The sequence below is a fragment of the Bombus pascuorum genome, chromosome 15 (genome assembly GCF_905332965.1).
Source record: "Bombus pascuorum chromosome 15, iyBomPasc1.1, whole genome shotgun sequence".
Classification (NCBI taxonomy): domain Eukaryota; kingdom Metazoa; phylum Arthropoda; class Insecta; order Hymenoptera; family Apidae; genus Bombus; species Bombus pascuorum.
In genome coordinates this window covers 7,258,443-7,273,457 of record NC_083502.1, presented here as the reverse complement: position 1 = coordinate 7,273,457, position 15,015 = coordinate 7,258,443, and the positions used below count along the sequence as shown (strand labels likewise).

General features: G+C 38.8%; 1 protein-coding gene across 17 annotated transcripts in view; it reads left to right on the top strand.

Moving 5' to 3' along the window:
• LOC132914430 (polypyrimidine tract-binding protein 2) overlaps positions 1–15,015 on the top strand; it is a 442,018-nt gene that overhangs the window by 249,212 nt on the left and 177,791 nt on the right. For 11 of the 17 annotated variants that reach the window (XM_060973544.1, XM_060973557.1, XM_060973554.1 and 8 more), the window contains one exon: positions 14,248–14,301. The exons of the other annotated variants lie outside the window; for them this stretch is intronic. In XM_060973544.1, coding sequence (XP_060829527.1) covers positions 14,248–14,301 — 54 coding nt within the window. The remainder of the gene's footprint in view (positions 1–14,247; positions 14,302–15,015) is intronic. 17 annotated transcript variants of the gene reach the window in all.

Below are 15,015 nucleotides of genomic sequence, written 5' to 3'. Positions count from 1 at the left end.
TTGAACGATCATTGCCGTTGGAACGAGTCACGGAAACCGAAAGTGCGCTGCAAGTGCCAGGATATCGACGCCAACTCCGCGAATTCGTCATCCTTCCCCGTTTTACCACCCCTTTTGCTTCTACTTTTCTCGCACTTTTCATTTTTATATTCATCCACGTTTTGTTTCATTTACTGCGGCTTTTGTTCCGCGTATATCGCGTGCCCCGACGATTTTAATCTTCCTAGATTTCCTCACATTTATCCTCGTTTTTTTTTCTTCTTTATATACATCCTCGTCGTATTGACAGAAAAATCTCGTCTCGTGGCGTTCATGATTCCAGTCGTTCTGCTTAACTAAAAGAACTAGAACAAAATAGAACAGTGGATAATTAGAAAAATGACAACGTTAAGAAGTTTCATTGCCAACGTTTTCCACCCTCTTTCGACTTTCAATAGCTTAAAATAGTAGGAAATGGGAAAGTACCGAATTCATTTTAATCGAAGACAAACACGAAATTTTAAGCCAATCGATCAAGTAGATTTTAAGGGATCGTGAACGCCGTGTTAAGCAACATAAATCTGAGGAAAACGTGTTTAATGTTACATCAATAGCAATTATTCGTATAAAAATCTTTCTGAATTTTGGCAACTTCCTGAATTTTGGGAGTTTAGATACAGGGTTTTGCGTATATACTTTTGAAGCTATATTCTTTAAGAAAGTGCAAAGAAAATGATCGATCCCTTTCAAAGGCTTACACTAGAATACCTGCTTAAACAACCCAAATGCTAATTAAACGAAGGAATGTTCCATGAAACGCGGCATATGTCGGAAAGGGAAAATAAAATAAAAAAAAAAAAAAAAAAAAGATAGAAGATGGAAAAGAGACGTAAAGCGAAGGAAAGAGCTGTGAAAGCGTTTGTCGCGAAATGATCTGGCGGAAAGGGCGTGTAATTAACCCGGCGGACAGCGCTATTGATTCCGGCCGATATTAAAATGATATATCGCCGCCGGCTAATAGTTCAATATTTCATGCACGCTTACAAACTGCGGCCGGCCGGCCGGTTTCGCATGGACGTCGGGGAGATAATCCGCGCGGAAACGGCCGCCCTTCAAAACGATCCTCCATTTACACGGTGAACATTCGAAACAGAATGATTAATGACGTTATCGTGGAACATGTAATTCCCCTCCCCCCATAAACCCCTCTCTTGTGCCACGGACGCGCTCGCAGCGTCATTTTGCACGTTGAAAATGAGCCCCCCCGAATTGAATTCGAGGACGAAGACGTGTAAAGGGAATCGAAGACTCGATAGTATTTATCATATTCGAGTCATTATTGCCATCTAGGGAAGTTACGAAAAATTTTTACGAGATTAATAGTGGAAGAAGATTAGGGGTTGAATCGAGAGAACGAATATTAGAAGGTTGTTAACGGATGAACAGCGAAAGGAAGAGATACAGTTGAGATTAATGAGAGTAAGTAAAAATGGAATAAAGTAGTTATTATTAAACAGACAGTACAGTTGTACTAATTAGTGTACCGAGTGTTTCTGCAGCGAATATTAAATTTAAATATTATTTAATTTCATCTTCACTAAACACGAGAATCTAGTAAAATTTATTTCAGCTTCTACTCTCTTGAATTTATATAAATGCATCTAGATTTCTACCTTCTACATTCGTCAGATTGTATCTAGAACTGTAATCAGTGGGATTTGTCTAATCTATGTAAGTTTATTTAATTATCCGCGCCAAGTTCCAGGATGCATTTAAATTAATCCGAATTCCTATTCTTTAGAATTCGTCCGAATTTATCTAAATTTCGCGCGATTGCTGAAATCTTTGGTTTAAAGTTAGAATTTTAAAAGTTTATAATACTCTACGGGTAGAATTTTTGACAGCTTGTCTTCAGTTCGACGAACAGCAACGCTGAAACTTTTCTTCTATTGTCAAATTGTCACGTTAGAGTTTGTTGAATTATTTCATTAAACTTCTGGAGTCTTCGCGTTACAGTTCCATGGTTTGTTTAATTGGCACTTTCGAATTGTCTTCGGCTTGTTAAATCGCGTAACGAAGATCTTCGTCATCTTATTCAAGGTTTTCCTAGTTAACACATTATACTGGTTTATCTTATTAAAGTTACTAAATTAGCGTTCGCGTCGTAAAAACTGTCGCTTAATTGATTTACCTCGTGTGAAAGGTAATTTCAAGTAAAATCAATCTTGTTCCTTATTTTTGAATAACAGTTTGGGCAATTTGCGATTACAATTAAATGTTTATTAGTAATCAAATAATCGGCTCAATATTAAGACACAATTATCATTTCGTACTCTTGCGAAAGCGTGTATCATTTATTTACAAATAATTTTCCAATAACAGTTGATAACCTTAATACATGACATTAAACATTTAATACTGACATAATCCTGCTACTCCGACACTCTAATCTCTATCCAACAACCGTTTCCCTCAAATTTATTCAGTCCAAAACAACTACATGATTTATCAACCTCCCATTATCAGTCATAAAACAATAATTCCCATTTGAACCAATTAAAGTACGCAAAAATGAATGTATAAAGCTGCCGTTAATATCCATATTATTCACCAAAATTATATCTACCATTAAACTAAATTAAAAAATAACAAAAATCCAACAGATCGCAAAAATGGGAACTTGCAAAAATTATCCGATTACTTTGCAACAAACCATCCCAGATTATTCAAATTGTCATCTTTGGAAGCGAGGCAGCTCGCGCTTTAAAATGCCGTTCAGTTCGTTTCGATCGGACTTTCGGTTCTGGAGTTATCGTCGGTGGAAGCAAAGTCTAATTTTTCTCCCTTCTCTATCTCTGTCCCGCTCGCTCGCTCGGACCTCTCAATCGCACTCACTCACTCACTCACTGACCTATCACGAGCGAGCCACGTGTGCGCTACTCAATGACACCCGCTGAGTCAGCGGGTTTTTGCTACTACTAGTAGTGAGTACTCACCTCCAAGAAAGAATGTGGGTCATGTCGTTGACCAACATCCCTGCGTCTCGGAGCTCGCCTTCTAGATCCATATCTCGCGAACGGATTGAGGTATCCAGTTAAAATAAAGCGCGAATCATTCTGCTTTCAATTAAATAAAATAAAATAAATTAAATAAATAAGAGAATTTACAAATTGTTAGGCTGTATTTTAGAAAAAATTTGTCCATCTTTGGAGCATATTTTATGCTCGATGTTGAGGTTAATGTTCAGCGTATGTCATATAAAGTTTTCAGGCAGATTGTCGAGGTAAAATTTCTTTCTTTGTAGTTGTATCGAGTAAGTGTAATATAATTTTCTCTTATAAAAGATGCATTTCAGGACATGAAAGGCCGTATCGATACACATATTGATTTTATTTGCCAATTAATATGCGTTCGGTGAACAAACAACGTCGACAGACTCATTTCGTAGGAACTTTTTCTCGCGATTTACCTAGTAGTTTTTAGGTGGTCTGGATTAACGCATGCCTTCAAAAGGCTGTCGTTTCCAGTCTCTGGCGAGTTTCTGCTTCATTGACCGCTTCATTAGCAACCGCGAAATCAACGTTTTTCGTTCGAGAAAGAGAAACGTTTGAGGAAAAGTTGCTGTTAGTACCACACGAAGTATTGACAAACTGGGAACATTCCATCAAACGTTCGATTAAATCTTTCTTGTTAGACCGTAATTATCGCACGCTAGGAAATTTCATGCTTGATTTATCAAAAATGTTGGAGAATCTGTCTCTAAAATCACCTTTCTCTTAAAAATCAACTATGGCCCCGTAACCACCAACCATAAACGTTTCGGTTATGGTCATTCATCGAAATTAACCCTGCAGCCCGCTTTCAACCTTTTTATCGTGCGTCGACGATGCAACGAAGCCGGAAGACGAAACAAAGCGACGAAAGGCAACGTGTCATTTCGCTGGACCGAGTGTTTGCACCCGTTTCGCGCGTCCCACTCGATACTCTCGCGAAACTCTCCACTTTCACCCCTGCCGCGACGCATTTGATGGTTCCACGGTCTTGTTTTGTCGATTGTTCTCATCGCCCCCACTGCCCATTTTCTGCGACACACGTTCATCTCGCGGAGGAATGTTTTTTCCATTTGAGGTCCGCCCCACGTTTCACGAGAAAGTTTTATTTGCGATTTTTTCACGCAGGCAGCAGCCGTGCTCTTGCATCGACTAATATTTGATTGCTGTTTCTGGAATCGGAGGTTTTAGTTGTAGCTAGGTTTGGTCGATCTTTTCGCAGATTTTTTTAATTTTTCAATTGGTTTTGTTAATTCCCTGTGGTTGCAGGTAGGTTTGCTAGACTGTCACGAGTAGATTTAGTGGGTTTTTAAAAATTTGTTTGCTCTTTATACGTTGAGTGGTTTCTATTAAATTTTTGAATTAATGGTTTTTTGCGATTGTTGTTTCTGGGGGAATTGATTGTTTAATAAAACCAATTTAACTAACCAAGTTCGAAAAGCAACTTGTATTTGTCCTGTTTTGCGGGTTTAAGGTTATTATCGCGTTGAAAATTGTAGGCAGTCTTATTGAAACGTGTTAAATAATATGTTACAACACAGAAATATACATAAAGCGAAGAAATGACGGATTTTTTCTAGCTTTATTCAAAATTAAAATTAATAACATAAAATGTTACCAAGGTTCTTGACTGAAACAATAGGAAACGAGCTGTCTGCGAATCTTTCACCCCTTAAAAACAGAACGTTTAAAATCGCCAACCTCAGACCTCACATTCTGTCATGTATGTTAGTGCTTATTCTGATCTTTTCAATTACCGGTATCCGGGCTGGAAAAACCGGAAACAGCTCAGTCAGCCTTTGCTTTAATTTCGTTCTATCTACCCTTCGTATCATTATCTCGTATTAATAGCTGCTACGTGTTCTTGAATATCTACACACGATGGTTTCAAAGCAAATCTCCTAAAATTAAACGTTTTGAAATTTATGAATTATACAATAAAAATTGATAAAAGAAACAGCTTCGATATTCGTCTTGCATTTTCAGGAAATATATGTGCAATTATTCAACGATATAGTTTATTACTTATATTTATCGCTTAATCATAATTTGTATGGATTTCCATCCTTTTTCGCTTAGGGCTAAAAAATATCGAATTCGTTGATAATAAAACATTATAAAAGAAAAAAAAAAACAGTAACGAGTGGAAAATTAATTTCGCGGAAGTGCCTTGTCACTGCTTGCACCTGTGAAATTGAATGAACATGAATTTTCTGGATTCTGTTTCGAGAGGCGGAACCGAAATCTCTCGCCGATTATTCCGGCTGGCTCCATTAAAAGTTTCTGGTAAACTCGATTTACCTGTAGCCGTACGAATTGGGAGAAAGGAACCTCCATTTTCGATGTTTCATTTCGTAATTAGCGGATTGGCCGCTGATGGATGTGAATGGTGGAGATTATTATAATTTCAGAGTCGAAAATATATTTCTGTATGTATACGTTGGTGAAATAATAAATTGATGAAGTAATTATGATCGACTATGTCCTTAATCGTATTATTCCAGTCATTATCGTATGAAAATATATGCAAGTCCATCGCTATTGTTATTATTAAATGTATTATTAAATGTATATTATTAATTATGCTCTCCTGCAGCATAAAATTCCTTTAATTAATTATAACGATGTTTCTTCCTAATCTTTCGTTCGATAGTTTCCTAAATCTGTGGCGGCACTCGACAGCAAATACCGCCACTAGACATTAACTAGTTCCGGACGACGATAGCGCAGTGATTAGCGCCTTTGGTTACGAACGTTCAGGACTCAGGTTCGAATGCCGGTGCCATAGTGTCCGATATTTTTCTTCCACGACACAATAATTAGGAAGTGAATACAATAGACCCCAGCAGCGACATCTACAGTCAACTGCAACAGTCCGTCACATTGACGACCCCGACGTAAGAACACGGCGACAACAATAATCGTCACGATCCAAAACGCGACATACCTCATCCGCCACAAACCGTTACCAATCCGTGTGAATTGCTAAAATTAGGGCAAGACTGACACCACGTCTAAAAACCTGCACCCATTGCCTATATCTGCCATTGTTGAACCGAACGCTCGTATTTATTCTAGTCCTTCCCTAATTCGTGTAAACGTAACGAGAGAAGCAAGCAAGAAGCACGAATAGTATCTAAGACGATTGGGAAACATGATTTCCCGGCGGTTATCGGGAATCGGCATCCGGCGCGGAAATACGCTTGGAGGGAGCGTAATTCTCCGGTACGTGGGTCAACCGATCCTCTCCTCTGGCGCAGCGGTGTAGAGGAGGAAGCGTATTACGTGGGTTCGCGTGCAAGAGAGTCGGAAGAAATAAGGGATGAAAAGCGGGCCGCCTGGTGAATCGAAGTCGAGGCACCAGCCTCCGGTAATGAGAAAATCACAAAAGCTCGGCTGCCAGCTGAATGGCCTCCGCCGTCGATCCTTTTCGTCGGATGCTCCGATCACCTTCGAGTAATCCGTTTTTCAATCTTATCCACCAAGGGGAACAAATCCTACGACGCTGGCGAGATATCGCGTTCCCATCGGTATCGAGGATTAGCGTGCATTGTGTCGCGGTAATGACGCGTTCGAAAGGCTAGAGGGAACTTTCGCAGTTCGTACAGCTGTTTACCAGTGTGTTTAGATGTGCGCGACTCTTGGTAAAGGGTTTCGTGATAATCAGACTGCGGGATTTCTATGCAGATTCGTAATTTTATGAACTTAATTATACAAATGGGAGCAGAAAACTTCATCCATTGAACGTTGTAGCAAGTATTGCATTTTAATTTTGGCAATTTTAGCAATTTTAGCAATTTTACTTCGAACTTTGAGAGGAATTTTTGCTTTTGTTTAACATTTAGTTAAAAGTCTAGATAAATTCCTTTCTTAAATTCCTCGTAACAGCAGAAAAGACATTCGACCTTTTTGTCTGTATAAAAAGATATTGAGAGATTCTTGAACTATTGTAATATCAGAATTAAATCTTCCCCCCTGTAAACCTGTCATTCTTCCTTAATGGAGTGAAATCACAAGCTGACTTGGTTTTGCGCAGAACCGAAATAATCCCGGGGGAAGTTTTTTGGTTCGAAATTACGGTTTTCACCGTGAACGGACATAATTAATTGAATTTCTCGTAACTCTAAAGTCACTCTATTTCTTCCTTAAAATCCGGTCCATCTTTTAAACTCTGACTTAAAGTTTATGAAAATTTTCTATACAGCTATAACGAAGAATATAGTTACGTAGCTTTTTTCTTGACTATCCAGATATAACGCATGTCCCTCGAAGATCGACAAAGAAAAGACTAGTATCTTAAGATTAATATCTTATAAATATTAATAGCTACTAAATACTTCTTCCAATTAAGTTTGGAAGGACTCTAGCACAAATAGGATCGTCACGAAGAAAACATTGAAAAATCGGCAGAATGGATGAAATACCGTAATATATAAACGACGAAGAACTATGCAAAATACGCAATACGCTAGGACATGAACCAACGCTGTATCAAAGAGATATCGTTACTTGTAGATCTACTCGTATAGAAACCTTTCTGCTGGATGATTCCTGAAAATCAGCAATGATTTTTCGACGTTGCCAGCCCCGTCGTTATTTCATCAGGCGAACGAAAATGTAAATTGGCCCTCGGGTTGTATTGTTCGCTGCTCGGTCCTCGCAAGTAAATTAGAATCACCGTGGGTATTCGAAACTCGTGAGGCGTGAGTTACGATGACTGCATTATAGTCGCGATGCACGCGTACTGCCATTGCCTGGAGAATCGGAGGAAGATTAATGCAAGGACGCGTTAGGATTCATTAAGTTCTTGATTAAACCAACTTCGCGGTACTAATGAAGATTTATTTTTTCCACGGTGAAATCACCGATGAACCACCACGTATTGCTTGTTCTGTTGACCTTTGTTTTTTCTATCGATTAGTACGTAAGGTGTTTATTAACCCTTACGTTGTATCAACGTTGGAGTCGCCGTAGAGTATACACTCTGCCAACCGTAAATATTAAGTTGGGTGATAAATTCGGAAGACTTTCGTTTCGTATTAGAAATTGTAAAATTGTAAATTAGAAACTGGACGAAAGTAATTAGGAAGAAACGAAAGTTTCTAAGTATATGTTAAAAAAAATTACACTTCGTATTAGAACATCTACCCTGTCGAAAATGATCGTGAAAATGTCACATATTTATTTGGAGATTGGCGAGGTTGAATTTATTTTGCGTTTTACGTTATAAATCAACCCTCGAGCCTCCGTCTGCGACCCCTTTTCCCAAAGAAGCAACACAGAACTCTGTAAAATGAACGTAAACCCGGAACCAGTAATCCTCTTTGACGAATTTACCTTCGCGAACATCATCGTCAGAGCGTTGCAAGATGCGATGGCAAGCGTGTTCTTCATTGTTTCTTCGCCGCGTGGTAGAAACGTCCACCGGTTACAATACTAATTGGTAGTCGGTGATGGACAGGTTGGTAAACAGCGGTGAAAGCATCCGGAGGGTGGCTCCTTGCCACAAAGCCTTCTGATCGACTTTTCCAACCCTTCTGCAACGTCTCTGCTCGAAGTTGTAACAATGGGGGTTGCACGAGGAAGCATAACGACTCGCGTAAATTGGCGGCAAAGCTTCCCGCCTGTCTTCTTTCACGACCTCGCGATCCTAGTTCCAGCGTAGATCGAATTCTGCGTGGGATTTTCGTTTGATTTACGACGAATATAAAAATTAACCGTGAAAGATAGGAAGATAAGCGACTTGGGCTTGCTGCTTCGTAGCTACCTCTTCGAAAGATCTTCTCCGATTGGACGATGAAAGGAGACATTTTTATTTAGATTTTACGTTTTGCTGAATTTAATCAGCGGAACAGTTTGTTGTTTCATCGGCGCTGTTTTTCTGGTGGATTGATTTTTAGACAGGAAAATGCGTACGAAGAACACGCGATGCGTAACGTGTTGTCCTTAAAAGAACACGTTTGTTCTTGTTGACGACATTTCGATTCTTGGCTGATTCTCATTTCAGACGACGATGAAATTTTTAAGAACATAATAAATGTTTATTATTTTGGCTGGCGTGGAAACAGCGGAATGTTGCGTTATAACGCCTGCGTTTCTCTTGCGCCCATTCCGTACTGCATTCTTCTTAATCTACGTTCTTTTATTACAACATCGTGCCCTATCTTGCCGCCCGGCACATTCTCCGTTATAATTGTATAATAACTCCATTATTTCGTGACAAATAATTACGAGCGACGTCGCACGTCTTTTTTACATCTGCGCTCTTCCAAACTTTTAGAAGACGTTTCTCGTTTATTCTTTTTTTTTGCTATATTATGCATATATAAAAAATATAGATATACATTTGCGTGTCTGAATTCGAAACGAGATGCTATTCTTTATATATTTACATTTCCAGCGTGTATAAATGACGAGAATGAAATAATTAAATACGCACAAACCGTCCTTTGCGCATTTTGCAAATTCGACGGAAAAGTTTCTCGATTCGATCTAGAACAATTTACACAGAAATTTTTGCCTCGATTTATCAATTTAAGGTCACATTTCCATCATTAATCATAGCCTGCACAGCCCTCCAATAATTCGAAATATTATTCTTCCAATGCTTCAAAACCATCGTTGGCTTCGATCCATCAAGTAATAAACAATTTCATCGAACGACGGACACCGTTTCCTTAAAACGTTTAAAAAGTCCAAGCCCGATCCCGAAAGAGCCTCGAGAAAAAGCAGAAATTCCTATTTCTCTGATTAACACACACTGAACAGCCTGAAGAACGTCCCTAAGAAACCATTCCTTCCAACAAAGGAAACATTCATCCTCGTCAAAAGAAGGAGGAATCGTTCGTTTCTCGAGAAGGCCGCCTTAAATAACAAAACACTTGGTTCACTTAACGGCGATGGGGTGGTTGTATCGACACTCCGAACACCTCCCCCCCTGGCAACACACGTACAAAATACACAGCGTTAAAAAGACACACCTTGGCCCCGCTACGGATAGAAACTGTCACGACTACACGGCCGTACACTTAAGACCGTGCCACACTAATGCATGTACACTTAAGTCGGCCGCATAGAACCCGACGGTAACTGCAGCTGCTTACAGGGGCTTCCGACAGTTTCCACCAACCCCCACTGTACGCCCCCATTCCACGTCATTATCATCCATTTGCTAATACAACAAGATAAATTGCCCTGCCTGGCTGCAACGTTACACCCTGGCCTCCGAGTTTTCTCCTCTTCTATCCACCGTCTCTGTAACCACCCTCTCGAGCGTCTTTCGTGGAAAGGCGAAGAAGGTGGTGGTTGGCTCGCCCTGGAAGCGTTCGTTCCGCCGGATTTCTTCCTTCCTCTGTTTCTTTTCTTTCTTTAAATTCGTTTTCTTTCTCTCGTTCCTTTGTTTCGTTTCAACTTGAGGGAATTACGGTGTGAATGGCGAAACGCGAGGGTGAGATTGATTTTACGTAGAGTGCAGAAGGTTTTAATCGTGGTGTGGATTTTTTTTTAAGGGTTTTCGTTATTTTGGAGAAATATTTACTTTTTTTTATCTTTGATTTATCTATTGGAAATGTTCGTCTTGTTATTTTTGGGCAGGTGGAATTTTTATTCTAATTCTGGACGCGGTTTAAATATTCTTCTTCTTTCGCCTCCTATTGTTTTAGTATCTGGAAACGTTGGAAATGTATCAAGGGATTTATCAAGTTGCTTAGCAAATTGCAAGTCCTGATTGTACTATTTCCTTTTTTTGTTTTTCGTAACAACCAGTCTTTAACTCGTCATCGCAAAGGTACTAGAATAGAAATACTAGAAAATTATGCGCGATACTCGAGTGCCCAGAACCCTGCAACAACCGCACAAAATACCCGCGAAACTCCTTTGAAACGGTTGCGATCCACCCTCGAGTCTAGTTTCGTCTTGATTGCCATTTACATGCGGCTCGCTCCGCCATCCCCATAAATAGCGAATATCGAAGGACGACACGATCTTATCGCGCGCTCGTTGCCAACGTTAAAGGGTGTCCGATAATAGCGGGGCGGGGAAAAATGCCGGCAATCGTGGAAGTTGCGTGACCAGCCTGATAAAACATCGACCCGTTTCCAACCGTTTGCGTATCGTTTCTCTGGCCGATCCCTTCTGATTCTTCTTCTCTTCCATGTACTTCTGCCTTCTTCCTTTTCACAATGGCTACAAAATTTACATGTACGGTATCGCATTTATTATTATAGACTATCTTTATATATGAAGTATCCAAAGTAGAGTACTTGTTATAATATTTACTATATTTTAGTATAAGAGTATATCGAGTAGCGTGTAATGTAAGTGAATATAGCATATTAAGAGTACTTAGAGTACTCGTTATAGTACTTGCTTACTATTTGCTTACCACCATACCTATTATAATATATCCGAAGCAAATTTTTATTTTGCGGCTAATACGACCCATGACGAACTTTTCATTCTAATTGGAATTTCCACCCCTGGAGCTAATGCGAAGTGTTTCGCGGAATCACGTATGGATATCCAGAATATCCACAACGTTCGTTCGCAATGCTATGAAGAAAACGGTTGGTTTCGATAACATAGATGTCCCACGCATTGTGAAAAGGTCGAGGAAGCGATATTTGCAGAGAGCTGTTAATTAAACGCTACGTATCTCAGATCGAATTGGCTTTCTTTCCTTTACTTTACTTCTCCACCGCCATCCTTTCTTTTAAAAAGATTTCGAAGATTAAAATTAGATTGTGCAATGTATTAAAAATCTTTGTTCAACAAATGATGATTCCAAGACTTCAATAAATTTGTGATTGTGATGAAATTCATGAAATTCTCGAGCGAGAATTTTTCTTAGGTTCCCTCGTGTTTGTAGAACGTCCAGTAATCGAGGAAAGTCGTGATTCTTGTTTTAATTGCACGTAGAAGAATGTTTTATGAGAAAAAGTTCGAGGGGCTCAAAGAGAGGGGTGTCTTTCTAGAAAACCTTTCTCGCGAGCGCAACTTTCCATATGAATTATGCAGTTGCTGAATCTTTTTCTGATGGAAATGTGTACATTAATAATGTTTCGAGTATTTTGATGAAACATTTGCGATGCACGTACATTTTCAAAGGAAATGTTGCTGAAATTCGTTGGTAAATCCGATGTTTAATACATGTCGAGAATATTTGGGGGAAATTCATGCGTGTCCCCTTTATTATTTATAATCTTCGTTATAATTAATCCCAAAAAAAGAAAAAAATAGAAAGTACCCTATGAAAGTACTTGTGTACTTTTCCATGTGGTTGAAATTCATCGAAAAATTTAATTCTTAATTCGTGCCGAGAAAATTTCTAGAAAATTCACACGAATTCGAATTCTTGTTATTTATTATTATAGATCGTTTTAACGACAATTAATTTCTTCGTAAGTACTATTATCACAAACGTTCTTCGAAACTAAACTTATCGTTTAGAAAACTAAACGAATGAATAGAAAATTTCGAAGGATTGTGATATAAAGAAATCGTAGCGTGGAATCGGTAGAATCGGAACGTTAACGTTGTATCCGAGGATAGGAAACGATGCTAATAAGCGAATTTTCCTGGAAAAGCAGGTCGTGCGTGACAGCTCTTCAAAACGCACGCACAAATTGGACATGGCGTGACGAGGCCAAGCCCGCGGCTTCGCTTTTCAAAAGAAGCTGCATTTCTACGGGGGATGACACGATGAAACTGCCAGCTTCTGTTCTTACGCGAATTGAAGCACGCGTGACGCAAAAGTTTTGTCCGAGTTGCTATTTTTCAATTTCTCTGGAAATGTTAATTATTTTACGGTATTCCATGGTCGAAGAGAATTTTATCGTACTTTTATCAATATCTCTTTAATTTTTACAAATTTCGAATAATCGAAAATAAAATTATTTCGTGATTTTTTTACAAATGATATTGTTTGCAATGTTTTCAATTCTTTAAATATATGCGAGAATTTTTAAATCTCCGATAACGTTAAATATTCTACGGTTTTCGTTGAGTGACATATTAAATATCTTTCAACCTTTTTACACATATCGGCTATTTTAGAATTATTTCGTAAATATCGTTGCGCGTTTTATATGTCTTTATAGATACGCTATAATTCATGATTATCCCATAATTTTTCACAAATATTCTCGGTAGAAGCGACATTTGATAAAAAGAACCGTACCTCGAAGTATTATTCTTCGTTTCATGAGATGTACATTATTTAACGTACAATGAAGAAGTGACTTGTACATGTGTAATAGAAACATCGTACATCTACGATATGATGTTTATAAATCGTGTGTGGCTATAGTAAACCAGCGACATAATTTTTCAATCGCGACGTGGAGAATCGTTCTTTGGAAATTCTCCGCTCCCTGTGTTGTTCGTGTACGGCTTTTGTTGTTGCTCGTTTAAATAGACCGCGGGATATCTTAGCGAAATTGATCGACTGACGCGGCATTCACTCGTAGAATGAGCGTCCCGCTGATATAAACGCATTCCCGTGGATTAATTTCCGGCGTCTGACGATGCGTCGACTGTTACTACTCGCGGACGCTTGGTTCCACCAGCTCGCCGATTATTACAAGAAGAAAACAGCCGCTGTGCTCCTAAATAAACTTATATACTATAGTTTAATATTTATAGTTTATAGATTGTACTATAAATTAAAGAATACACAGTCTTGTTTACAAAATTCGCTGAAAATTTCAAATGTTGTTCTTTACTTTATTTATAGAACTTAGTTTATAGAAGGCTTTAAGGCTGGAGATAGCAAGGAGATGTTTACAAAGCATTTTGCTCAAATTTGGAAGAAGGAGAGTGTTTCATTCTCGTAAGAAGAAATTGTTAACGCTTTCGCGAAATGTTAATAACGGTGCGAATAAAACGATTTAACATAAAATCGTACATATCGATTTTCGAGTTGTCGCCATGAAAATATTATCTTATTCGTTTATCTTTGTAATTTATCTGTGTCCTGTTATTACTTGTGTCCCGACTACGAGATTTCCCAGGGTTAAGAGTTAAAAATGGAAGACAGAAGAACACTTGGACCTGTTTTACGAGCATTGTTCGTCTTGTCCGCGAATCTGATTTAATTATGTTCAAAAACAACTTCCCGGTTCCGGAAACGAAATTTGTCAAAAAATTCCTAAAAATTTAAAACAGTTTATTCGAAGCTTCTGAAAAATTCTAACCGTGTCGTTTCTTTCTTTGCTTTCAGGTGAGTGTCCCGGAATTCCAGTACGCTCGAGGGACGGGCGCGTCCCTTACGATGGTAAGCCATAAAGCACTGTACCCTGCGCCTTCGTGCGTCGTGCAAACCGCTTTGCTCGCGCCACGTGGCCTGTTTCCGCGCGCCAGTCCCACCCTAGTTTCTTATTCAGCGAACGTAGCACGCGAACCTACAGACATCCTTATTAATTAACTTTTCGCGATACGTTTCTCTCGCTTCAGCAGTTTGACAACATACAACGTTACGATCCGTTTCTGACGTGCAAGAGGAAGCGAGAGGGATACGTGTGTTGGGCGTCAGTAGTTTCGATGGATAGATGGAACGAAGAATTTCAGTAATAATCTTTAGAAAAGAATTATTTATTTCTTCAAAATTATAGCTTCCAGAAATTAAAGAGAGGGGTTAGGAAGTGTTAAAGATTTTTGAGGATATCGAAAGGGATGAATCTTTGGGTTTGTTTGCAGAGTCGATAGAGAGAAATTTCTGTAATTAGAACGCAGTAGTTTTTTTGAGGATATCGAAAGGGATGAATTTTAGGGTTTGTTTGGAGAGTCGATAGAGAGAAATTTCTGTAATTAGAATGCAGTAGCTTTCGGAATTCAAGACAGAAAACTTTCTCAACGTTGGAAAGATGGAATTAAATATTGCAGTTTACATACTTTTCTACGCGTTCTAACAGGGAAAGAAATATAACGAGTAAGATATTCCAAGTAAACAACTTTTATTGAACAAATATAAAAAGTTAAGCGAGGTTGA